Source organism: Lutjanus erythropterus, chromosome 10 (assembly GCF_056507025.1).
Source record: "Lutjanus erythropterus isolate fLutEry1 chromosome 10, fLutEry1.hap2, whole genome shotgun sequence".
In the NCBI taxonomy this organism is placed as follows: domain Eukaryota; kingdom Metazoa; phylum Chordata; class Actinopteri; order Lutjaniformes; family Lutjanidae; genus Lutjanus; species Lutjanus erythropterus.
The window spans coordinates 20,780,604-20,799,578 of NC_139326.1; the positions used below are offsets into that span (position 1 = coordinate 20,780,604).

The following is an 18,975-nucleotide window of genomic DNA, read 5'->3' on the forward strand; positions in this document are numbered from 1 at the left end:
TTCTGTAGCTGGGCAGCATGGAGGGGTCTTAAAGACAATGGTAAAAACAATGCTATTCAATTTCTTTTGTAAGCATATGTAAATCGCCGATTGAGGGGGGCGCCATATAAAATCTGGCCTAGGTAGGGCCGGCTCTGTTGGTCCCAACCTAGTATACTAATACATGAAAAATATGTCATTGTTGCTCCGTCTTTAGTTTTAGTCTTTAGCTTATTTAAAACTACTGACAGAGGTAGTTCATAATAATATGCATGTATGTAAATGTTAGCATTATTTTGCCTAATAGTGAAAAGCAGACGAAGGATTTTGCGGTGGGCGGAGCTTTGACGTGACGTCTATAAAACAGACAGGCTGCACGTCACCTTTTAAACTCAGGACAAGACAAGCGATCATGCCTAGTCAGACCTAAACCAGGCTTCAAGTATGCCCTCTGTTCACGTACACAAGGTATTTAAATGACTTTCGTGTTATTTATGGATAAGTACCGCTGACATTGTACTAATAGTTGCTTTTACTGGTGCTGCAGGTTGAACAGCCTCATGAAAACTGTAAAATAAACAGAAACGCGAGCTGTTGCTAGCTGGGTAGCTAGCTGTTATGTGTGCTAGCTAGTGGGCTAAACAGCAGCAGCTAACGAAACGGAATGGTTGCTGGGACTAGTTTGCGAGGTTAACGTTAAATTTGGTGACTATCACCAGGTTTTTGACGGTGTGTTTAAGCTACACGCGTGATTAAGTTGTGCACCATTAACTCGAGGAAGGGGAGGAAGTAACGTTACAGGCAAGTCAGACTGCACAAGCTGGCAATTAAGCTAGCTCATGCTAACACCATGCCACAACAAGCTCCTGAATTGGCTAACGTTACAGTTAGCAAGGTAACTTGAGTCATTGGCTAACCTAATTTCACATTTATGTGTACACGGTCACCTTAATTAACCCAACGGTGATGTTATATCAGTGATAGGTGTGATAACTTGAGAAGCAGCAGTGTTAACGTTAGATTTTCCACAGACAAGATTAATATCTTCAGTTAAGAGCCAATAAACGTCAGTTAACGGTTAACAAGTGTTTGGAGAACAACAGACAATTGTGATACATAAGATTAAAATGTCGTATTAATCGACAACGAACTGTTATCTGTAGGCTGAAATTAAGTGAGCAGAAGCTGACTTTAGTTGGTCTTTCATTCAGCTGCAAAGTTCTGTAACAGTCTGGTCTGAATTACATGATACGTTTTGAGAGTTGTGAGCAGTTGCTTAGTCGAAAGTTTGGAAGATGATCCTGTTGGCAAGGAGTTTGTTTTTCTAGGATGTTTTCATTCCAGTAGGACTATTTCCATATTAACTTTGGGGGTGTTTGAAAATATTGATACTCTTGAGCATCATATGTTTGATGTTGATACTGTATGGGTTCTCAAAAACACAATTGGTATCACAATGCTAGAGCTGAAAAGATTAATTGATTATTAAATCAATTGCCAACTATTTTGACAATCGATTGATCATTTTGTGTAAGTGTTTAAGAAAAAAGTCAACATTCTCTAATTCCAGCATCTGAAGTGTGGGTTTGACAGGTTTCTTACAATTATTTTCATCATCGATTGATCTGTCCATCATTTTCTGGGTTAATCTATTAGTTGTTTGGTCCATAAAATGCCTAAAGACGACTAAAGAAATCACAAAATATTAGCATTTGAGAATCTGAAAGTAATTCTTTTCTCAAAGTATGACTCAAAATGATTTATCAATTATCAAAACAGTTGGTGATTTAGTTAATAGTTGAATTGATTGATTGACAAATTGTGTAGCTCTGAGCTTGATGCTAATTGTATAGCCAAATTCTTGCCATGACACAACCCTAATTAACTGAACATTTCATCCTGCAGTTTTAGCGTGAAAAGTGAACCATGGAAAACTCGGGCAGGCCTTACCGGCCCAGGCAAGGTGGCTGGGAGAGGGGAGCAACAGCAGACAAAACAGAAAGCTGGAGGATTCAGGACCAGGGTCGAGGACAGAACCTCAGATCAGAGGGAGGTCACCAGGGCAAGAGCCAGGGTGGGCCCTACCGGGCCAGTCCCAAGAAGGGAGGACTGGGGCCCATGAGCTTTTCCCCTAGTGGATTCAGAGGGGGTCACAGCCCCTCGCAGAGGGATGACCTCCGGTGGTTCTCAGGTCCTGAGAACAGTGGTGCGAGTAGAGAAGATAACTGGAGAGAGCGCTCGCAGCAGCAGCAGCAGCAGCACTGGAGGAGGACTTCGCAGGGAGAAGGTCCGAGAGAGGACAGGGAACAGTGGAGGAGAGAGGACACAGATGGCAGTGCTCAAAAATCAGGTGAGAATTTTAAAATCAGACTGTGGGAAAAGAATGCAGCAATTTTAGGATTATTCACTGCGATGCACTGTATATTAATATCTATCATGAGTCTGACTGGAATAATTGTCTGTATCTCCTCAAAAACATCAGCAATACATTTATAACATGAACATTTTTTACAAAGGGAGAAGGCGGAGAAACAGAAACAAGAAGAAAGTTTTTGCTGAAGAGAACAGGGGCCTTGAAGAGTCCACATTATCAGCCAAGGAGCTGCGCAGTCTACGGCAGACAGAGAGGCGGCTGAACAAAGAAGAGATCTACTCTCTGAAGAAGGTACAGACAGTTAGTGTGGTGGCCCAAATATACAGCTTTATGTAAAGTATATTTTAATTAGTTGTTTCAGTGGTACAGTATTTGATATGTTTGAGGTACAGCTGACATAAAAATATCTATACCAGCATAATTATTGCAGCTGTTTTCTGATGTCTGTACTTTCTTCCTTTTCAATCTGCTTCAGCGGTCCCACAGCAACCCTGCTGCCCTTTACACCTGCGCTCTTTGTGACGTTCTCCTGGAAACACTGTCTGATGCTTACAGGCATATCCGAGACAAACGGCACAAGAAGAAGGCCAGGGTGAGAAACTGTCTTATTGTGTAAATAAATCACAGTTTACGCAATTATATTTAATGATGCTGCTATACTTTCATTGTGCACTAAATGTCTTAATGCTTTAAACACTTTATGAACCTCTATTTGGTTATGTGTGTTTGTGTTCATAGGAGCGGCAAGAGCAGGTGATGCTGACTGAGATTCTGCCTCCTGGCCCAGAACAGATCAGTGCAGTGAGTGCTGCGCTAGAGGCTGTTGTCAGGGAACATGGGCTGAATGATGAGGATGTTGAGAGGAGACGGTCTGTTGTCTCCATCATGCAAGACCTGCTTCTGTCCGTCCTGCCTGGTAAGTCACCCAAGGACACAATATTTGTCCTATATATCCTGATGGTGATCTTCTGTAGCAACAGACTGTTGGCTCTTATGCTTGACATCAAATCATTATTTTAAGAATTATATTTTAATATTAATGACACTATTCTGTCTCTCTTTGTCTCATCTGTAGAGATCAAGCTCAGGCTATATGGCTCATCTTGCACTAAGTTTGGATTTAAGGATTCTGATGTCAACATTGACATTCAGTATCCACCTCACGTGAGTAGCCCAGTGTGAGTTTGATGGTGTGAATACTGTTTTTTTTTCTGTTTAGTATTTTTAATGGGGTTTTTGCACTTTTCCAAAAACACTTCCACAGACTTTGTCGGGAAACAAAGATAATAAGCAAGTCATAATGTATTTTATGATCGCAATTACTTGGCATTTTCTGTCACTTTTAAAGCCACTGGAAACCCACATGCATGTCATATAACTGTAATTTAGGGTCTTGTGTACATAATAGCAAGCATCAAAAAAGTTAAATTCAAATTCAAAATATTGCCATTTAGGTTTTTGCACACTTTCCTTATATTGCATTTGAATTGGGTGTGGTTATGTTCAGATATTTATGATGATAATTCTGCAATTAATTCCACAAACCAGCCATAAAAAATCCACATCAATAGTCCCACCAAAAAATCTTAGTGTTAACTGTCTGCTCCTGCTTAATCTGACTCTGAGTCTGAACCAGCTCAGAAATTGTGAATGAAGCGGTTATATCACCACAAATTCTTTAACAAAAACAGCAGTTTTACCTTGTAGATGAGGGAAGATTTACTCTTGCCCCTTTTTGAACTAGGTTTTCTAATGGTTATAAAAGTTTATTTTCACATAGATTTTTGTGACTTCTTCGATATCCTATGCATTTTTACTATTTCAAGCCAAATTTCCAGAGGTTTTAAAGATTATTGTTTTGTGGTTGTTGTGTTTGTAGGACACACCACATTTATATGTCCTTTTTATATTGCATTTATGTTGTATGAAGGCTTTGAAATGGAATGTATTCACAGATGCATCAGCCAGACGTCTTATTGTTGGTCAAGGAGAGCCTCTCTGTGAGCCGTGAGTCACTTCTCATTCTTTCAGCTGCAACATTGTTTTTCCTTGTTGAAGAAATTTCACCACAGGAATGTCAGTCCTGTGTTAGACTGCCATAGAAGTTTTAAATTGAACATGTCCTGTGTTCTCAGCCCTTTTCTTTGATCTGGAAGCTGATTTTCATGCCAGGGTGCCTGTGGTCATCTGCAAAGAGAAAAACAGGTGGGTATCTCTCACAGTTACTGGGGTATTTGATTTGTATGTCAAATTTATGAATCCGACTCTCTGATTTAGTGAAACTTTGATGTTGTGACCTTTGAGATATTCAGGCTGATCATTATGCTGACATCATATTTTGGGTTTTTTTTAACTTGTAAAGAGAGAAAAAAGAAAATTGTTCACATCAGAGCTACATTATCAGTTAAACAGTGAATGAAAATTGAAACTTATTTTTCTCAACAGTGGCCTTGTCTGCAAAGTCAGTGCAGGGAATGAAAACGCCTTCCAGACCACCTCCTATCTTTGTGCTCTGTCCAGCCAGGAGCATCTCCTCCTCCCACTGGTTTTAGGCCTCAGACGCTGGGCCCAGGTGTGTTTCCAGCTGAGACCTTGACATATAGCTCTCATCAGCCAGGCAACTAGTAAAATATGCTCAGTATGCCTTTTTTCATAAAACATCACAGTTTTTGACATGTTTTTCCTTCTTTTGGTTTAGATCTGTGTGATTGACCGAGCCGACGAAGGTGGGCTGCCACCGTATGTCTTTGCTCTCATGGTTATCTACTTCTTACAGCAGCGCAAAGAGTCCTTCTTGCCTGCTTACCTGAAACAAGAGGTTTGTGTGTTTCTTCTCATCTCAAGCTTATATAAAATATATTGTGTCAATTTCAGTACTGGTTGTTTTTGATTGAAACTAATCTAATCATCTGATTCTTTAGATTAAGGTGTTTTCACTCAGCAGGCTGTCAGACTTCAATCTCACACATGTAGAAGACGGATATTTACACTGGGCTTATACCCCTTCCTCCAAAGATTCATCACATACAGCAGAGGGCTCCTCTATAAAGGGAAAGGTAATAATGAAGACTCAAATAGTTTGTTTTGGTTCTTTTTTGACAGGTTGATATATTGTTTTTTAGGATGGTTGTGTTTTTTATAGATCAGATGCTTTCATATTTTTTTTTTCACCTTAACAAAAAACAAACAAAAAAAAAAAAAAAAAAGTGTTGCACCCTCTGATACTATAGGTGATGGGCATCCATTGTTGTTTTTAAAGTTAAATGACTGAAAATACATAAGAAGGCAACCAAAACACAGAAAATGTTTTTTGAAGAAAAGCTTGATCATGCTGATGTATAATCAGGAAAACTGCTTTTGGAAGCTGGCAGTGCTTGAGCTTGACTTTTTGTTTGTTGTTTTTTGATCTCTTTTTTGTGTAATATTAAGGGCTCAACCCCAATGTCTTTTTTTAGGGCCAATGCAGATCATTAATAATTAAGGAAAACTATAATTAATATTTGGAGCTGACATACTTTTGCAGTACAACAGAAAATCTATTACTGGGCGGGACATTGAGTGAGACCACAGAATGGTGATTACAGACAGAGAGAGGCGGCTGCATTAGTGCCAAAGTACCACATTTTAAAATGATTTTTTTTGGCAGATGGATTAAAAAAAAATCCCACAGAGTCATTGTAACAGTTCTGAATATTGAATTCTAATAATCAGCCATTCCCTAAATAATATGGTGTTTTAATCACCTATCCTAACTATTACCTGAAAGTATGTACTGTCTGTTATGTTTCCTTGTAGGTACCACTTGTGTTTCAGCGCCCTCAACCGCCTGTGGAAGTCGGGCTTCTCTGGGTGGAAATGCTTCGCTTTTACTCTCTTGAGTTCAACTTCGCTGACAATGTCATCAGCGTGCGGACCAGTGCTGTCCTCTCCCGAGAGATGAAAGACTGGCCAAAGAAACGCATCGCTGTGGAGGGTCAGAAGCTTTCTCATTAGTAGTGCGAATTTCAAAGTTTTTGCTTTTGGGTACTGGAAAAGAAATCACACAAATACCTTCATGCATTGATGCTCTTCTAAGTGAAAAGAGTCACATGGATCTAGTAGCTTTTTAAAACTAATACACCTCTGTATTCCAAGTTTCTGTTGAATACATAAAGAGATTGATTACTTGTACATGGTTTAACTGTAACTAATGTCCCTTCAGATCCATTTGCTGTGAAGCGAAATGTGGCCCGCACAGTGAACAGCCAGCAAATGTTTGAGTACATCCTCCACTGCCTCAAAACCACATACAAGTACTTTGCACTGCCACTCAACGCGCCAGCTGCTGGTCACAAGACACAGGCCCAGCATGGAGCCATTAAAGGGGCAAACGCGACTGCTTTGAATGAAGAGATCGAATCTGACTTCAGTCGGCTCAGCATTCAGTCACAACATGCAAGTCAACCTGTAGAAAATGACCCTGAAGACTCTGATTGCATTATTGAGGAAGAGGAGGAGGTAGAAGAATACAGTGAGTCTGATGAAGAGAGGGAGAAGGAAAAGGTGGATCTGGGCAAAAGCAGTCTCTCTGAGGAAGAGGAGGAGGATGAGGATGTTGATATTGACGTGGAAACACGAAACAGACACCACTTGGACAGCTTCACCACAGAGGATGAGGAGATATTCCCAGTGGATGAGATCTCAGGGGAGGAGCTTCTGTCTGATGAGGAGGGTCCAGATTTGGACACGCCTGGTTCAGTGGATGAGGAAGAGGAGGAGGAGGTGGAGCTAGCACCTGTGAGTCTTTCACCGCCCCCTTTAGAAGACTCAAGTAAAGATGAAAGCCCAGAAAATCAAAACCATAAAGAGAAGAAGAAGTCTTATGAGTTCACCAGACAAGCTTTCACCAGAGGCAAGGTAAGTCATGTTTGATTTCACTCTAATATAACATTTATCAAAACCCCACTGGAATGTAAGATTCTTCAGCATTATTATTATAAATTATGTGGTAATCATTTGAGTTGTAGGTGACTGGAAAGTAAACAAGGCAGTAAATTGTGGCAAATAAGCTTCATGCATCCTCTAAGTTTAACTACTTTAAATCTGTCTTAGTCACACATGGTCGTGTGCAGCTTGTGCAAGCGTGATGGACATCTGAAGAAAGACTGTCCAGAAGATTTCAAGAAAGTGCAGCTGGATCCTTTACCTCCAGTAACACCTGAGTTTCTTGGTGTCCTTAACAAAGTCTGTGAGCAGTGCTACAGTGAGTATGTGATTGCATAAGTATTTCGGGTCAGAAGGTAATGAAATATGCCTCCTACCTGTCTCTTGCTAACAGCAGTTTTCTAAAATTTGCCAATTATCCTTTAAGTCGATGCTGAAAAATTAAGAGGTATAAGTTAAAGGGTAAAAGAATGTTCTACTGTTTTTGAGGATGTCTTTGTTTCCTTTTTAGCTGACTTTGCGCCAGATGAACTGGAAGTGGGTCTAAGAGAGCACATCCTTCAAGACCTGGAGAGCTTTGTCAGACGACAGTTTGCTGGTGAAGTAAAACACCATCTTCACTGTTTGGCATCTTTATGTTTTCAAACTTGAACTAGCAAGATAATACATGATATTGTATTTTATTCACTTGCCCATTAACAAGTAAGATATAAGAACAGAGTGCACATTTATGTTGAAACTGACAAATTGTGTGTTTGGATGAACAGGAGCTCGGCTTCAGCTGTTTGGATCATCCAAAAATGGCTTTGGCTTCAGACAGAGTGACCTCGACATCTGTATGGTGCTGGAGGGGCAGGAGACCATAGACGTAAGTTATCAGTTTATCTTATTGAATGGTTTATTTTCATAGAAGATGGCTTTGATCAGTTGTTGTGGTTGCGTACATTCTTGTTTGACATTAGCCTTCTTTGAGTGTACAAGAAATTTGTGAAATACTAAGATATATTTTTGTAAGCCATTCAAGTTTGGCCATGTGACCATATTCAGAAACTTACTTTTTTCGTAGATGGAAAAACAAAAGACTTAATTTTTGTGATCATTAATAAGTGTTTCAGTAATTTAAATTCTGAGGCATTTGTGGTTATTGGTAATAATAATTTGTTAGTCTGATTCCTTTTAATCTCTTATCCTTTCTTATAAAATTTAACCTGTATCATGAATTTGTTCAACAGGATGTTGACTGCATCACTATAATTGAAAGCCTGGCGAGACTCCTGAAAAAACACCAAGGTTAGTTATAAGTCAAGGCAGTTTTTTTTTTTTTTTGTAGCCCAAGATCACAAATTTGCCTGAAAGGACTTCGATTTGTGCAACCTATGATACCCCCTTTACTTAGATCCTCAGCTTAGATAAGGGAAAACCTCCCCAAAACCCCATTAACTACTTTTTAATACCAAGTTTAAACTGATGGTAAAACAGAAAATTTATGCACTTCAGTGGCTCACAGGGTGTTCTTAATGTGTATTTAGCAGTAATAGTTTCTCACTTTGTAGCCATTCCATTTGTTTCCTCAGAGGTAATGGTAGCAGGCCAGTCGTCCAGTAATAGTATGCCACATAAAACACAAAATGTCATCCCTCTAACCTTTTCCTATATCTGCACCCTGTCACCAGGTCTCAAGAACATCCTTCCCATTACAACAGCGAAAGTACCTATTGTGAAGTTCTACCATGTTCGCACCGGCCTAGAGGGAGACATTAGCCTCTACAACACTCTGGTAGGGTTCTTACTCCCTCTCTTTTTTTATGTTTATATTTTACCATCATATAACTTGTATTGTCATGCTTTAAGATAAACCTCTTTCTTTTCAGGCCCTGCACAACACACACCTGCTAGCATCATACGCTGCTATTGACAGAAGAGTGAAGATCCTCTGTTACGTCATGAAGGTTTTTGCAAAGGTGAGTATGCTTAACCCACTGACAGCTAAGATGTTTTTGTTGTCTCCAGTGTTATATGATATTATTATACTGTATTACCATCATGTTTTTTTTTTCCCTTTTTAGATGTGTGACATTGGGGATGCTTCACGTGGCAGCCTCTCATCCTATGCTTATACCCTCATGGTGCTGTTCTTTCTCCAGCAGAGAAACCCACCAGTTATTCCAGTGCTGCAAGAGGTACAAATATCAAAAATTGTTTGTAAAACAAAATGGATCAGTATTAAACTATACCAGAAACTATATTTTAACATCTCCCTGTCTAAACAAACTTAGTTTAAACATGTAAAAATAAACTAAGATTGACCTCACAGAACCTCTCTGGTCGGGCTGTTCTAGACACCCAGTTTTACTCTTGATTTTTCTCATGATTTTGATGTTGTACATTCCAAACACCACCAGGCTGGGGGGCCTTTTGATGCTATAAAAATTCATTTATAAGGCAAATAGATTTCACTTTGTAGCTGCTTATTAGTTGTGATGCTGAGTTACCTATCTGTTTAGACAGAAACAATGTTACCAAGTGTACAAATACAATGTGATCAATTAGAACTGGGCAATATATCAATATTGTGATATGAGACTAGATATCATCTAACATTTTTGATATTGTTATTTTTTGACATGACGTAAGTGTTTAAAGGCTGCATTACAGTAAAGTAGTGCAATTTTTGGAACTTACCAGATTGTTCTAGTTGATGTATTATTTCACTTTACCCAATAAGTCATTATATCTACTTTACCAATGATAATTTATCAAAAATATTGTGTTAATATTGATGGAGGTATTTAGTCAAAAATATCATGATATTTGATTTTGTTCATCTCACCAATCCCTAATGCATCAAAGATCATCATATGTTTGCACTCTTGAGAATTTACAGTATGTTATATTAGTGAAGATATGTGTATATCAATTATGAAATTAATAATATCATGCCCTCTGTCTGGTTTGTGCAGATTTATGATGGAAAGAAGAAGCCGGAGGTGCTAGTTGATGGCTGGAATGTTTACTTCTTTCATGATCTAAAAACCCTAGTGAGTGTTTTGTAATTTTACGTATACGTTTCAGTGAATCTGCATGTCGCACTGTGTTTTAATAACACTTAAATCTTGTCTTCTTCCATGTGTAGCCCAGTCGCTGGCCACAGTACGGGAAGAACACTGAGTCGGTGGGTGACCTGTGGCTCGGCCTGCTCCGCTTTTATACAGAGGACTTCGACTTCAGAGAGCATGTCGTCTGTATCCGTCAGCACAGCCGCCTCACCACCTTCAACAAGCAGTGGACGTCCAAATACATTGTCATTGAAGGTCGGCTCGTGTGACAAAACTCAGGCTCCATATTTGTACAATAAAAATAAATTCATATAAAACATAGAAGTTTACAAGTATGATTCCACTAGATGGCTGCAACAGATTGTTGTGTCCTGGTCTTAACTCTCACTTATCAAACGACACATGTTGAAATTATTGTTTTGGCACTTTGGGTAATATTTATTACATGCTGCTTTCCATCTAGGTCATTGAATGCATATCACTATTAATTATTGGTATTGTCAGATTGTTTTCTGAATTGAAATTACTTCAATGGCTACTTCAAAATATAAATTGTTAAACTGTGTTGCCTTCTTTTTTATGTCCATATTACAGATCCATTCGACCTGAATCATAATCTTGGTGCTGGTCTGTCCAGGAAAAGTATGATTATTTCTGTCTGTTCATATCTGTATTTTGTTGTCTCATTTCCTTTGTCCTACTGTCCTTTTTTCTTTTCAAATGTATTTTATTGTCTTCTGACATCTCCTATTTTCTCTTCAAACAGTGACTAACTTCATCATGAAGGCTTTCATCAATGGCAGAACAGTGTTTGGAACACCAATCAAAGTCTTTCCTCCTGTGTACCCCAGTCACATGGTTAGTGCCCTCGTCTAAATACCACATCTCCAAATTGTGGTGGAATTGTCTCTTGAATATGCGATTTGTCTTCATCTGTCGCAGGAGTATTTCTTTGATCCTGAAGTCCTCACTGAGGGAGAAGTGGCTCCTAATGACCGCTGCTGCCGCATCTGTGGCAAGATTGGCCACTTCATGAAAGACTGTCCCATGCGTAAGAAGTAGGTATGATCACAAAATATCTGAAAATGTGTCAAGTTGCATCTTTTATATTACATTGTGTATCATTTTTGCACAGGTCCAAGCATAGAAGGGACTCGGAGCGGAGACCAGATCACCTGCGAGACAAAATGGACACAGGAGAGGACGGCAAGGATCAGGTCAGACACAAGGGTGAGCACTGGCGGAAAAGAGATGCACTGGAGACGCGCTGCTGCTACCTGTGTGGATCAAGTGCCCACATCAAGAAGGACTGTCAGCTGTACAGAAGCCCTGCAGGTACATGCAAAGTTCCTTATTTTATTCTTTTAACTCCATAGTAGAACCTGTGGTTCACTTCAATTGCATTAAATTTCTAAAGTAAAAGATGTTATTATATGTTGATGTTGTAATAAAAATGGAGAGAAGTCTGCTACTTCTTTTAATATTGAATTGTCATTTGACAGGTAATGTGAAGATAGAAAACTTTTCTTCCCCCTCTTCAGCCCACCTGAGGAATCTGAGAGAAAAGGAGAGACAGGTACGATTCTCCATCAGTCATAGTCAATAAAAATTGTTCTTTTAAAATGTGACTGTTCTGGTAGACTGTGTACATTGCTACACCCATCGGCCCTGTTTATCTTCCTTTTTCAGGGTTCACCCATACAAGAAGAGAAAAAGAAGAGAAAGCAACAAAATGTGATATTAAGTCCACAAGCAGGTGTGTACATGTATTTTACTTTAGCTACTGTCGCGATGCAAGATTTCTGACTTAATTGGCAGTGTCACTGTATAGCTAATTTAACATTTAATTGATTTCAGTGTGTTGTTTACTTAAAATTACTCCCTGGAATATATAAAGTAATTTGAAGTACTCCACTTTTCACAGTAAACATTTTTCCCATTAATGACACAACTTTCCCTTCAGCTGATAAAAGCAGTAACTGAATTATTTTTCCCCATATTCCCAACCCCAACAACTTATTTGAACCAAAAATATGTTTATAATTGAAACAGAATAAAAACACTGACTGTTACAATTACTATTAATGGAAGTCCATAGTTATTATTTGTCTGTCCAGAAAAAATCTGAGGCACTCTGAGAGTCTAGAAATCTTTTATTAAAAATCCTTCAATCAAAGTGCCTCAGAATTTTCTGGACTCTCAAACAATAACCAGGGACTTCTATTAATAGTAAGCAGATTCATTTTATGACTGGCCCTATCCCTGAAGAGCACCTGATTTATTTATGTATAATTTTCATCTTACCAACTCTACTTGTTTGACCCAGTTCAGCAGCCCCATTTTTTTTTCTTTTCATTTAGAATTAATTAAGACAAGGTGCTCTGCTTTTTTCTTTCTGTTTTTTTTACAGAAGAATTAGTCTCAGTTGACTTCCCCCAAAAAACATTTTTACTGTCTTGTTTAGAGTGCTGGTAATGAGAAAGAAAGAGAGCAAGAAATGTTTGCAGCAGGTTCAGGTTGATCCATCTTTTGCTGGACTCTGCCCAGCATGCTTGATGATCTTTTGGCTAAAATTTAGCATTTTGTTCTTGTTTTATTTGTTGGTTTCAGTGTAGTCCAAGAACATGCTCTGTAACTGATCATACTTGTAACCTCAAATAAAGCAAATAAAGCAAATCCAGTGGTCAGTTTGTCAGGATTATGCAATATGCTGTTTTTTTTTATCATTCAGGATGATAAGATATATTTTTCTGTCTCACAGGTGAAATCGCAGTTTAAAAATATGTTTTGGAATAACTTTTAACATTTGCACTCTGGTTTGTTTCAGGTAGTTTAGCCTGCCGAAATATGGGTCGCTCTGGACAAAGGAGGAGCCCAGTGGAGTGAGCAGCAGCTGTGGCTACACAAACCACCAGGTTCTGCTCTTGTCCAGGCAGACAGCAACCCAAAGTCCAGAAACCCTAAAATCTGAATGGGACTGTTGGGCCAATGGGAGCCCGTTAAAAGCCAAAGCCAGGACGCCTTGACTTGAAGCCAAATAGGGCCTTTTTATGTGTGTTGTTTTTTCCCCCCTAAAGCTCTCCTCTTCAGAGGAGCCTTTTAAAGCTTTCATTTTAGCAAGACAAGCCATTTTGCATGCACCTCATGTCTTTGTTTACCTACACTGCCAGTCAGTTGTTTTTAAACTCATTACATTTCTAGCTATGTCATCGCAGATTCAGGTGAAATCTCTTAAATTATTTGGTAGTTACATGACTAACAATAAATAGATTAGGTCTTAATCACCACTGTACTGTATTTAATTTGCAAACAACCTACTATACATTTGTCTCGATTGTATAAGTTGAACAAGCCTCACAGTCAGGTGAGCTCTAGTGCTGCAGCTATAAGACAAATGTATACGGTGAAGATATGTTGTCTGCCATGTCATCAAGGTCAAGACCATTTGAAATTAAACCAAAAAAATCACTTATCAGTTCACTTATTCCGCATTTCATAATTAAAAGGTTTTTAGGATGACTTTCCAATTTTGTTTCCTGAGATTTTACAAAAAAAACAATATAGGTTGTTCAGAAACTTTTGAATGGCAGTGTATCTTTAATAATTTTATTGAATTTCTTTTAAATCCCATTTAATTTTGTCCTCTGCACTGACATCCATCAGTCCGTCTCTCCTTCAACCTTGAAAGCAGCTCTACCTTACAGTATGTGTGTTTGTGTTAGAGAAACCATCTTGTAGATATTTTTTCAGGATCATAGTTTTATTTGTGAGACTGTTGATCCACTCTTATTTCATACACACATACATACTGCCCCTCAACTGCCTCTAAGTATGAATGGAAGGACAGTGAAACTGTACTTCTCTGTTAAACCAGGCCTGTATCTGTTTTCACACATGCTAGGAAGTGTCGTAAGTATAGTGCAAAAACGTATACTTAAGAAAGTTGTGCAAAAAGTTTCATGCTTACACTCACTGGTAAGGTTTTGAAAAACCAATCAGTTGGTCCAGCTGAATGCCTACACTTCTGCAAACACTGTTCACTTACTCTAAACTATAAGTAATCTCAGCTCAGTGGAGAGATTAATGTATTTATTTGCCACAAAGGCTTCATTTTGTTGTAATGGTGCCACAGATTGGTAGCTGCACTGTGAGGGATCCATGCCCTTGAATTATGTTGCTGCTAGTTAATGTCTCAAAGACCTGCTTATTATTCAACTTCAAATATGGACTGTCTGGCTTTATTGTTGTCCTAATATGGCTGAATTTTATAAAAGAAATCTGTTGATGTTACTGTAATCGAATTTCTCATTTTAAAGTCACTTTGTTTTAATGCCAGCCTTATTGAATTTCTTTTGTTGGATTAAAATGGGAGGTTTTGTTTCTTAAGGAACCCCGATCCTGCCAGGAAAGGTTGGCTTGTGATCCATTTTGTGTCTCAAAAAATTCATTAAACTGAAATCGAATTGCAGTGTGGAATATTTCTTTTAAAAAGATTGTTTCTCAAACAACATAGAGATATCAACATGTTTTGTGCATTTCTAATAGGGCAAGTTACCTCTTTGTCTTTGCTTATTACAATTTAACCAGTGAACTGAAATTAGGCTGTTAATATAGTATTTCTGAGAAACTGGACTCACTGTGCATTAGAGATTATTGTATGTATTGAATTACTTAGGCAGAGTAAACTTGGTCCATCCTAGTCACTGGATGTTGTTTTTTTTTGTTTGTTTAAATGTTTACAAGAAGACCTGAATGCACACTAAATGCTGCACAGCAGGGAGTGAAAGTTCATTGACTGGAAAACTGGAAAAGAGGAAACAGACGAACAAAGCCGACTGATGTGGCTGAAAGTGCCAGAAAAAGCTCGTGAGTGGTTCACGAGATGTTTCAGAGTATACAATTAAACAAGAATGAAATTAAAACAATATTCACAGGATTATACGCACAGAAGCATCAATTATTTACTAAAATTTGACAGTAGTTCTGTAATAAAAACTTAACAGAAGCTGATGTGCAGCTGTAGACTCGTATGTATGAGCCAATTGGCTTTCATACCCGTCCGTCATGGTATTAACCAATCATCAGAAGTTACTTTAGAGGGGGCGTTTCACATTTTTTCACCCGCACGCATGCGCAGTTCAATGTTGTGATTTTCACTGTATAAACATGTCTGCCTCCATGGTGCGAGCGACCGTCCGAGCGGTCAGCAAAAGAAAGATATTACCTACAAGAGCCGCACTAACACTGGTAAGTAATAAGGCGTCCTTATAAACTCATCTTAAACACTTTTCTGACCGGTCAGTGTATTTTAATTCCAAAAGTCTGACGTCAACCCCGGCGGCTGTTATGTAGTGGTAATGTTACGTGATCCAAAGTTAGCTAGCTAAGCTAACGTTAGCTAACCGTCGGTGACATAAACGATACACGCAGTACCTTACAACTTGGTGTCTTCTTTACGAAGTTTTTCTATAGCACTACAGTTTTCATAAGGTTGATGAGTGCCTAGTAGCTGATATACGTTCTGTGGTGGTTATACAAGCATGACATTTAGTTATAAAATCGTAATTGCCCTGCGCTTCGATACTAATATTGCTCCTAAGCAAAGTAGGGTGCTAAGCTAAGCTGTAGTCTGGTAATGTGCCAGTGACTGTCTGTTCCTTAATAACGACCGTTAATTAGCTGTTAAACAAAACGGTCTCAAAACGTACAACGTTAAGTTGAGACTCTACTACGAATTTGAAAGCCATACTACATTTAACAATGTCTTAATTTATGATGTAAGACCCGTAATTTGCGTCATTGATGATTGTAAAGGCAGCGTTTTAACTCAGTGATATCGTTTTGCAAGTTTAAGAGATCACAAGAACTTGTTTTATACAACTGGTTAAAATCGATGCAATAGAGGCCAAGGTACCCTGACTTTGGGTTTGTAGCAAGCTTCGTAAACATTTAGCTAATCGCCTTTAATGTAACCAATAGCGTTAAACTGAATAGTTGGATGAATATGAAAACAATGTAAATCATACCTTAAGTTGGACACCAGTGGGAGATTATTGAGGCTTGTGGTTACCCAGCATCTTACTAAAATATTTGATTTTGATTTGTCAGTCACCCATCTCTGCATGTGACATCATCCCTTTGATTGCATTGAGATATTTCCTGCATGTCACCCCCCCTTCAGTTTTTCCCCAAATTTACTGTTAGTTGTCTAATAGAGGTAAACCTAACAGAAATTAATTGGAAGTTAGTGGAAAAGCACTCAGTGTGATATGAATGTAAATGTAGTGGACACAGTGTTGCAGGTGGCAATGCAGAGTCATGGTGTGTTGTTATGGGCGGGATAAAAATGTTCTGATGGTGAATATCTGTCTGATGAGCTCCACTAACAGTGCTGTTGAAAGATAATGTGTGTGTATGGTGGTTAGAGCTGATAAAGGTAGTGTGCAGAGGTAAAAGTAGAGTAGTGGGACTCCCCTCCACACTGACGCAACTTTAAATAATGTCATTAAAGGGTTCCTGTTTCCTTTTCCTGTTAGGGACTGAGGACAAATACAAACATAACTTCATGCCCTACTATAATAATTAATAATAAGTTGCATAGTTTGTGTGTGTAGCCATTCTACATTTTAAGATTTAGAATGAAAAGAACAAGAATTTAAAATCTAGTGTAGAATCCTTGTATTAATATTAACTACACCGTACAAGGACCTACAAGTTCAGTTTTCAACATTGCAGTTACACTAGGGTGACAGTGTAGTTATGAAACAACTTCAGGCTGTGACACAGTTTGGATGTACTGTACATTTGGCATCAGCAGCACAGTTGCACACATACAGATGAACACACCGGCTTTAAGGGATTAGCACCATGTGGCTAATGTAGTTCACCTCCGTATCCCAAATACCTCCACGTGAGAGCCCAAACACTGAGATCCCTCTTTTCTGCACCTACAGCCACTCAATTACAGCAGCAAATAAATAATAGGTTGTCTGTAATGTCATATTTGACAGATTATGTTAAAGTATTGACCCTAATTAGAAATTTTGGCAAACTGTCAGAACTGTTGTCTGGTTTTTTTTTGGTAATAGTGATGTTAGTAAGATGTTTTGGCCAGGGCTATGTTATATTACATCAGCCATCTTTGCTCACTACATCTTTGCCTGTTTTACCCTCAATTTTGCATAACAATAAGGTTATATGAACTTATTTTTAACAAACAAAAATGTGAAATTATCTGTTATCATATTGATATCAGCCAAGGGAAGCAGCTTAATATCAGCTGAAAAAATGCATATTGTGCATCCCTACTTTATTGCCCAGCCCTAATCTGAATCCACTGTTGTTGTGAGTAGTAACCTTTAATCTTCTCTTGTCTTTTCTTTAGACTCCATCGGCTGTGAGCAAGATCAGGTTATTGTTGCAGGACAAGCCGGAATATGTGAGTAACTGATACAGCTAACATTCACTGAAGTGTCACATTATCAAGCAGACAGTGCTTCTCTATATTGTTTGCAATGGCAGCAGGGGAAAAATAAGGCCACATGATCACCCTTTTCCTGTCCTTTGCTAAAGTCGCAAAGCCTTGCCAGCTCTATCTGTTCAGAAAACATCTGAGTACCCAATGCAGTCGCAGAGGAGCCATTTTGTGCAGTCAGATGGTAACATGTTACTAATTTCACCTTTTCAAGTCTCTGTGTCATAGAAGCTGTAGCAATGAAGAAAAGATAACACAAGAAAATTATACTTAAAATTCTTTCAAGGTAATTATGAGGCTTTATCGTCTCTGTTCCAGTTAACTCTGAAGTCACTGAAGTACTTGACAACTTAAGCCACACTCTGTGATGGCTGTTTTTTTCACTCCATCTTCCAGTATGGCAGTTTGGAACAACTATAATTTACTATGATTTGATTTGATAATTTGATTTTTGCTGTTATTTGACCAGTTCTGTTTGAACTGTCCAACCCTTACCTATCTGCAGTCCGACTCCTTTTAGTCCTACACATTTTTCTTCTGGCAAAACTGCTGAAACCATAAAGTAGTGATGGGTAGCTGGTTAATTACACTGAAAGTGTAATGTTCACCTGAATCTTTCTAGATCGGTCTGAAGGTTGGAGTGAGAACACGTGGCTGTAATGGACTGACGTACACACTGGACTACACCAAGGAGAGAGACAAGTCTGATGAGGAAGTGCTGCAGGATGGTAAGATATGTCTGATTGTTGTTTTCCCTTTTATAGTAGAACACTTTGGATGTTTGGAATTTCAAGAGACAGGCAGAACAAAGATCAAATACAAATTTTTATTTTTGAGATTGATTCACAGCATGCATTGCTTTCTGCCACCTTTTTTTGATACTATCACCAGGGGGTATCAAAGTTGGGATCTGTCACACTTGCACATAGTGGCTTTAATAGAAATATGTTTTTGTATGGTTTAAGGGCAAGAACTTGGGAGTTGTAACAACTCTTCTGTGATTATCTTGCAGGTGTGAGAGTGTTCATAGAGAAGAAGGCTCAGCTGACCCTTCTGGGAACTGAAATGGACTTTGTGGAGTCAAAGCTGTCCAGTGAATTTGTCTTCAACAATCCCAACATCAAGGGAACGTGTGGCTGTGGAGAAAGCTTCAACATATGAGCATCATG

The 18,975-nt window shown here is 38.7% G+C and overlaps 2 protein-coding genes across 2 annotated transcripts; both read left to right on the forward strand.

Annotated features, from left to right (window-relative positions):
• Positions 1–332: 332 nt before the first annotated feature.
• On the forward strand, positions 333–14,800 carry tut7 (terminal uridylyl transferase 7). The gene is made up of 29 exons (XM_084728633.1): positions 333–447; positions 1,885–2,329; positions 2,496–2,644; positions 2,829–2,945; positions 3,092–3,269; positions 3,429–3,517; positions 4,309–4,360; positions 4,489–4,558; positions 4,799–4,925; positions 5,052–5,171; positions 5,275–5,409; positions 6,149–6,326; positions 6,555–7,249; positions 7,445–7,595; positions 7,788–7,874; positions 8,044–8,144; positions 8,509–8,566; positions 8,950–9,053; positions 9,148–9,237; positions 9,343–9,456; positions 10,237–10,314; positions 10,410–10,587; positions 10,927–10,974; positions 11,099–11,190; positions 11,275–11,390; positions 11,468–11,667; positions 11,835–11,908; positions 12,022–12,088; positions 13,160–14,800. The coding sequence occupies exons 2-29, from the start codon at positions 1,906–1,908 to the stop codon at positions 13,216–13,218; spliced, it is 3,951 nt and encodes a 1,316-aa protein (XP_084584759.1). The 5' UTR covers positions 333–447; positions 1,885–1,905; the 3' UTR covers positions 13,219–14,800.
• Positions 14,801–15,462: 662 nt separating this feature from the next.
• Positions 15,463–18,970, forward strand: isca1 (iron-sulfur cluster assembly 1). The gene is made up of 4 exons (XM_084728630.1): positions 15,463–15,579; positions 17,717–17,770; positions 18,429–18,534; positions 18,819–18,970. The coding sequence occupies exons 1-4, from the start codon at positions 15,499–15,501 to the stop codon at positions 18,965–18,967; spliced, it is 390 nt and encodes a 129-aa protein (XP_084584756.1). The 5' UTR covers positions 15,463–15,498; the 3' UTR covers positions 18,968–18,970.
• Positions 18,971–18,975: the final 5 nt, after the last annotated feature.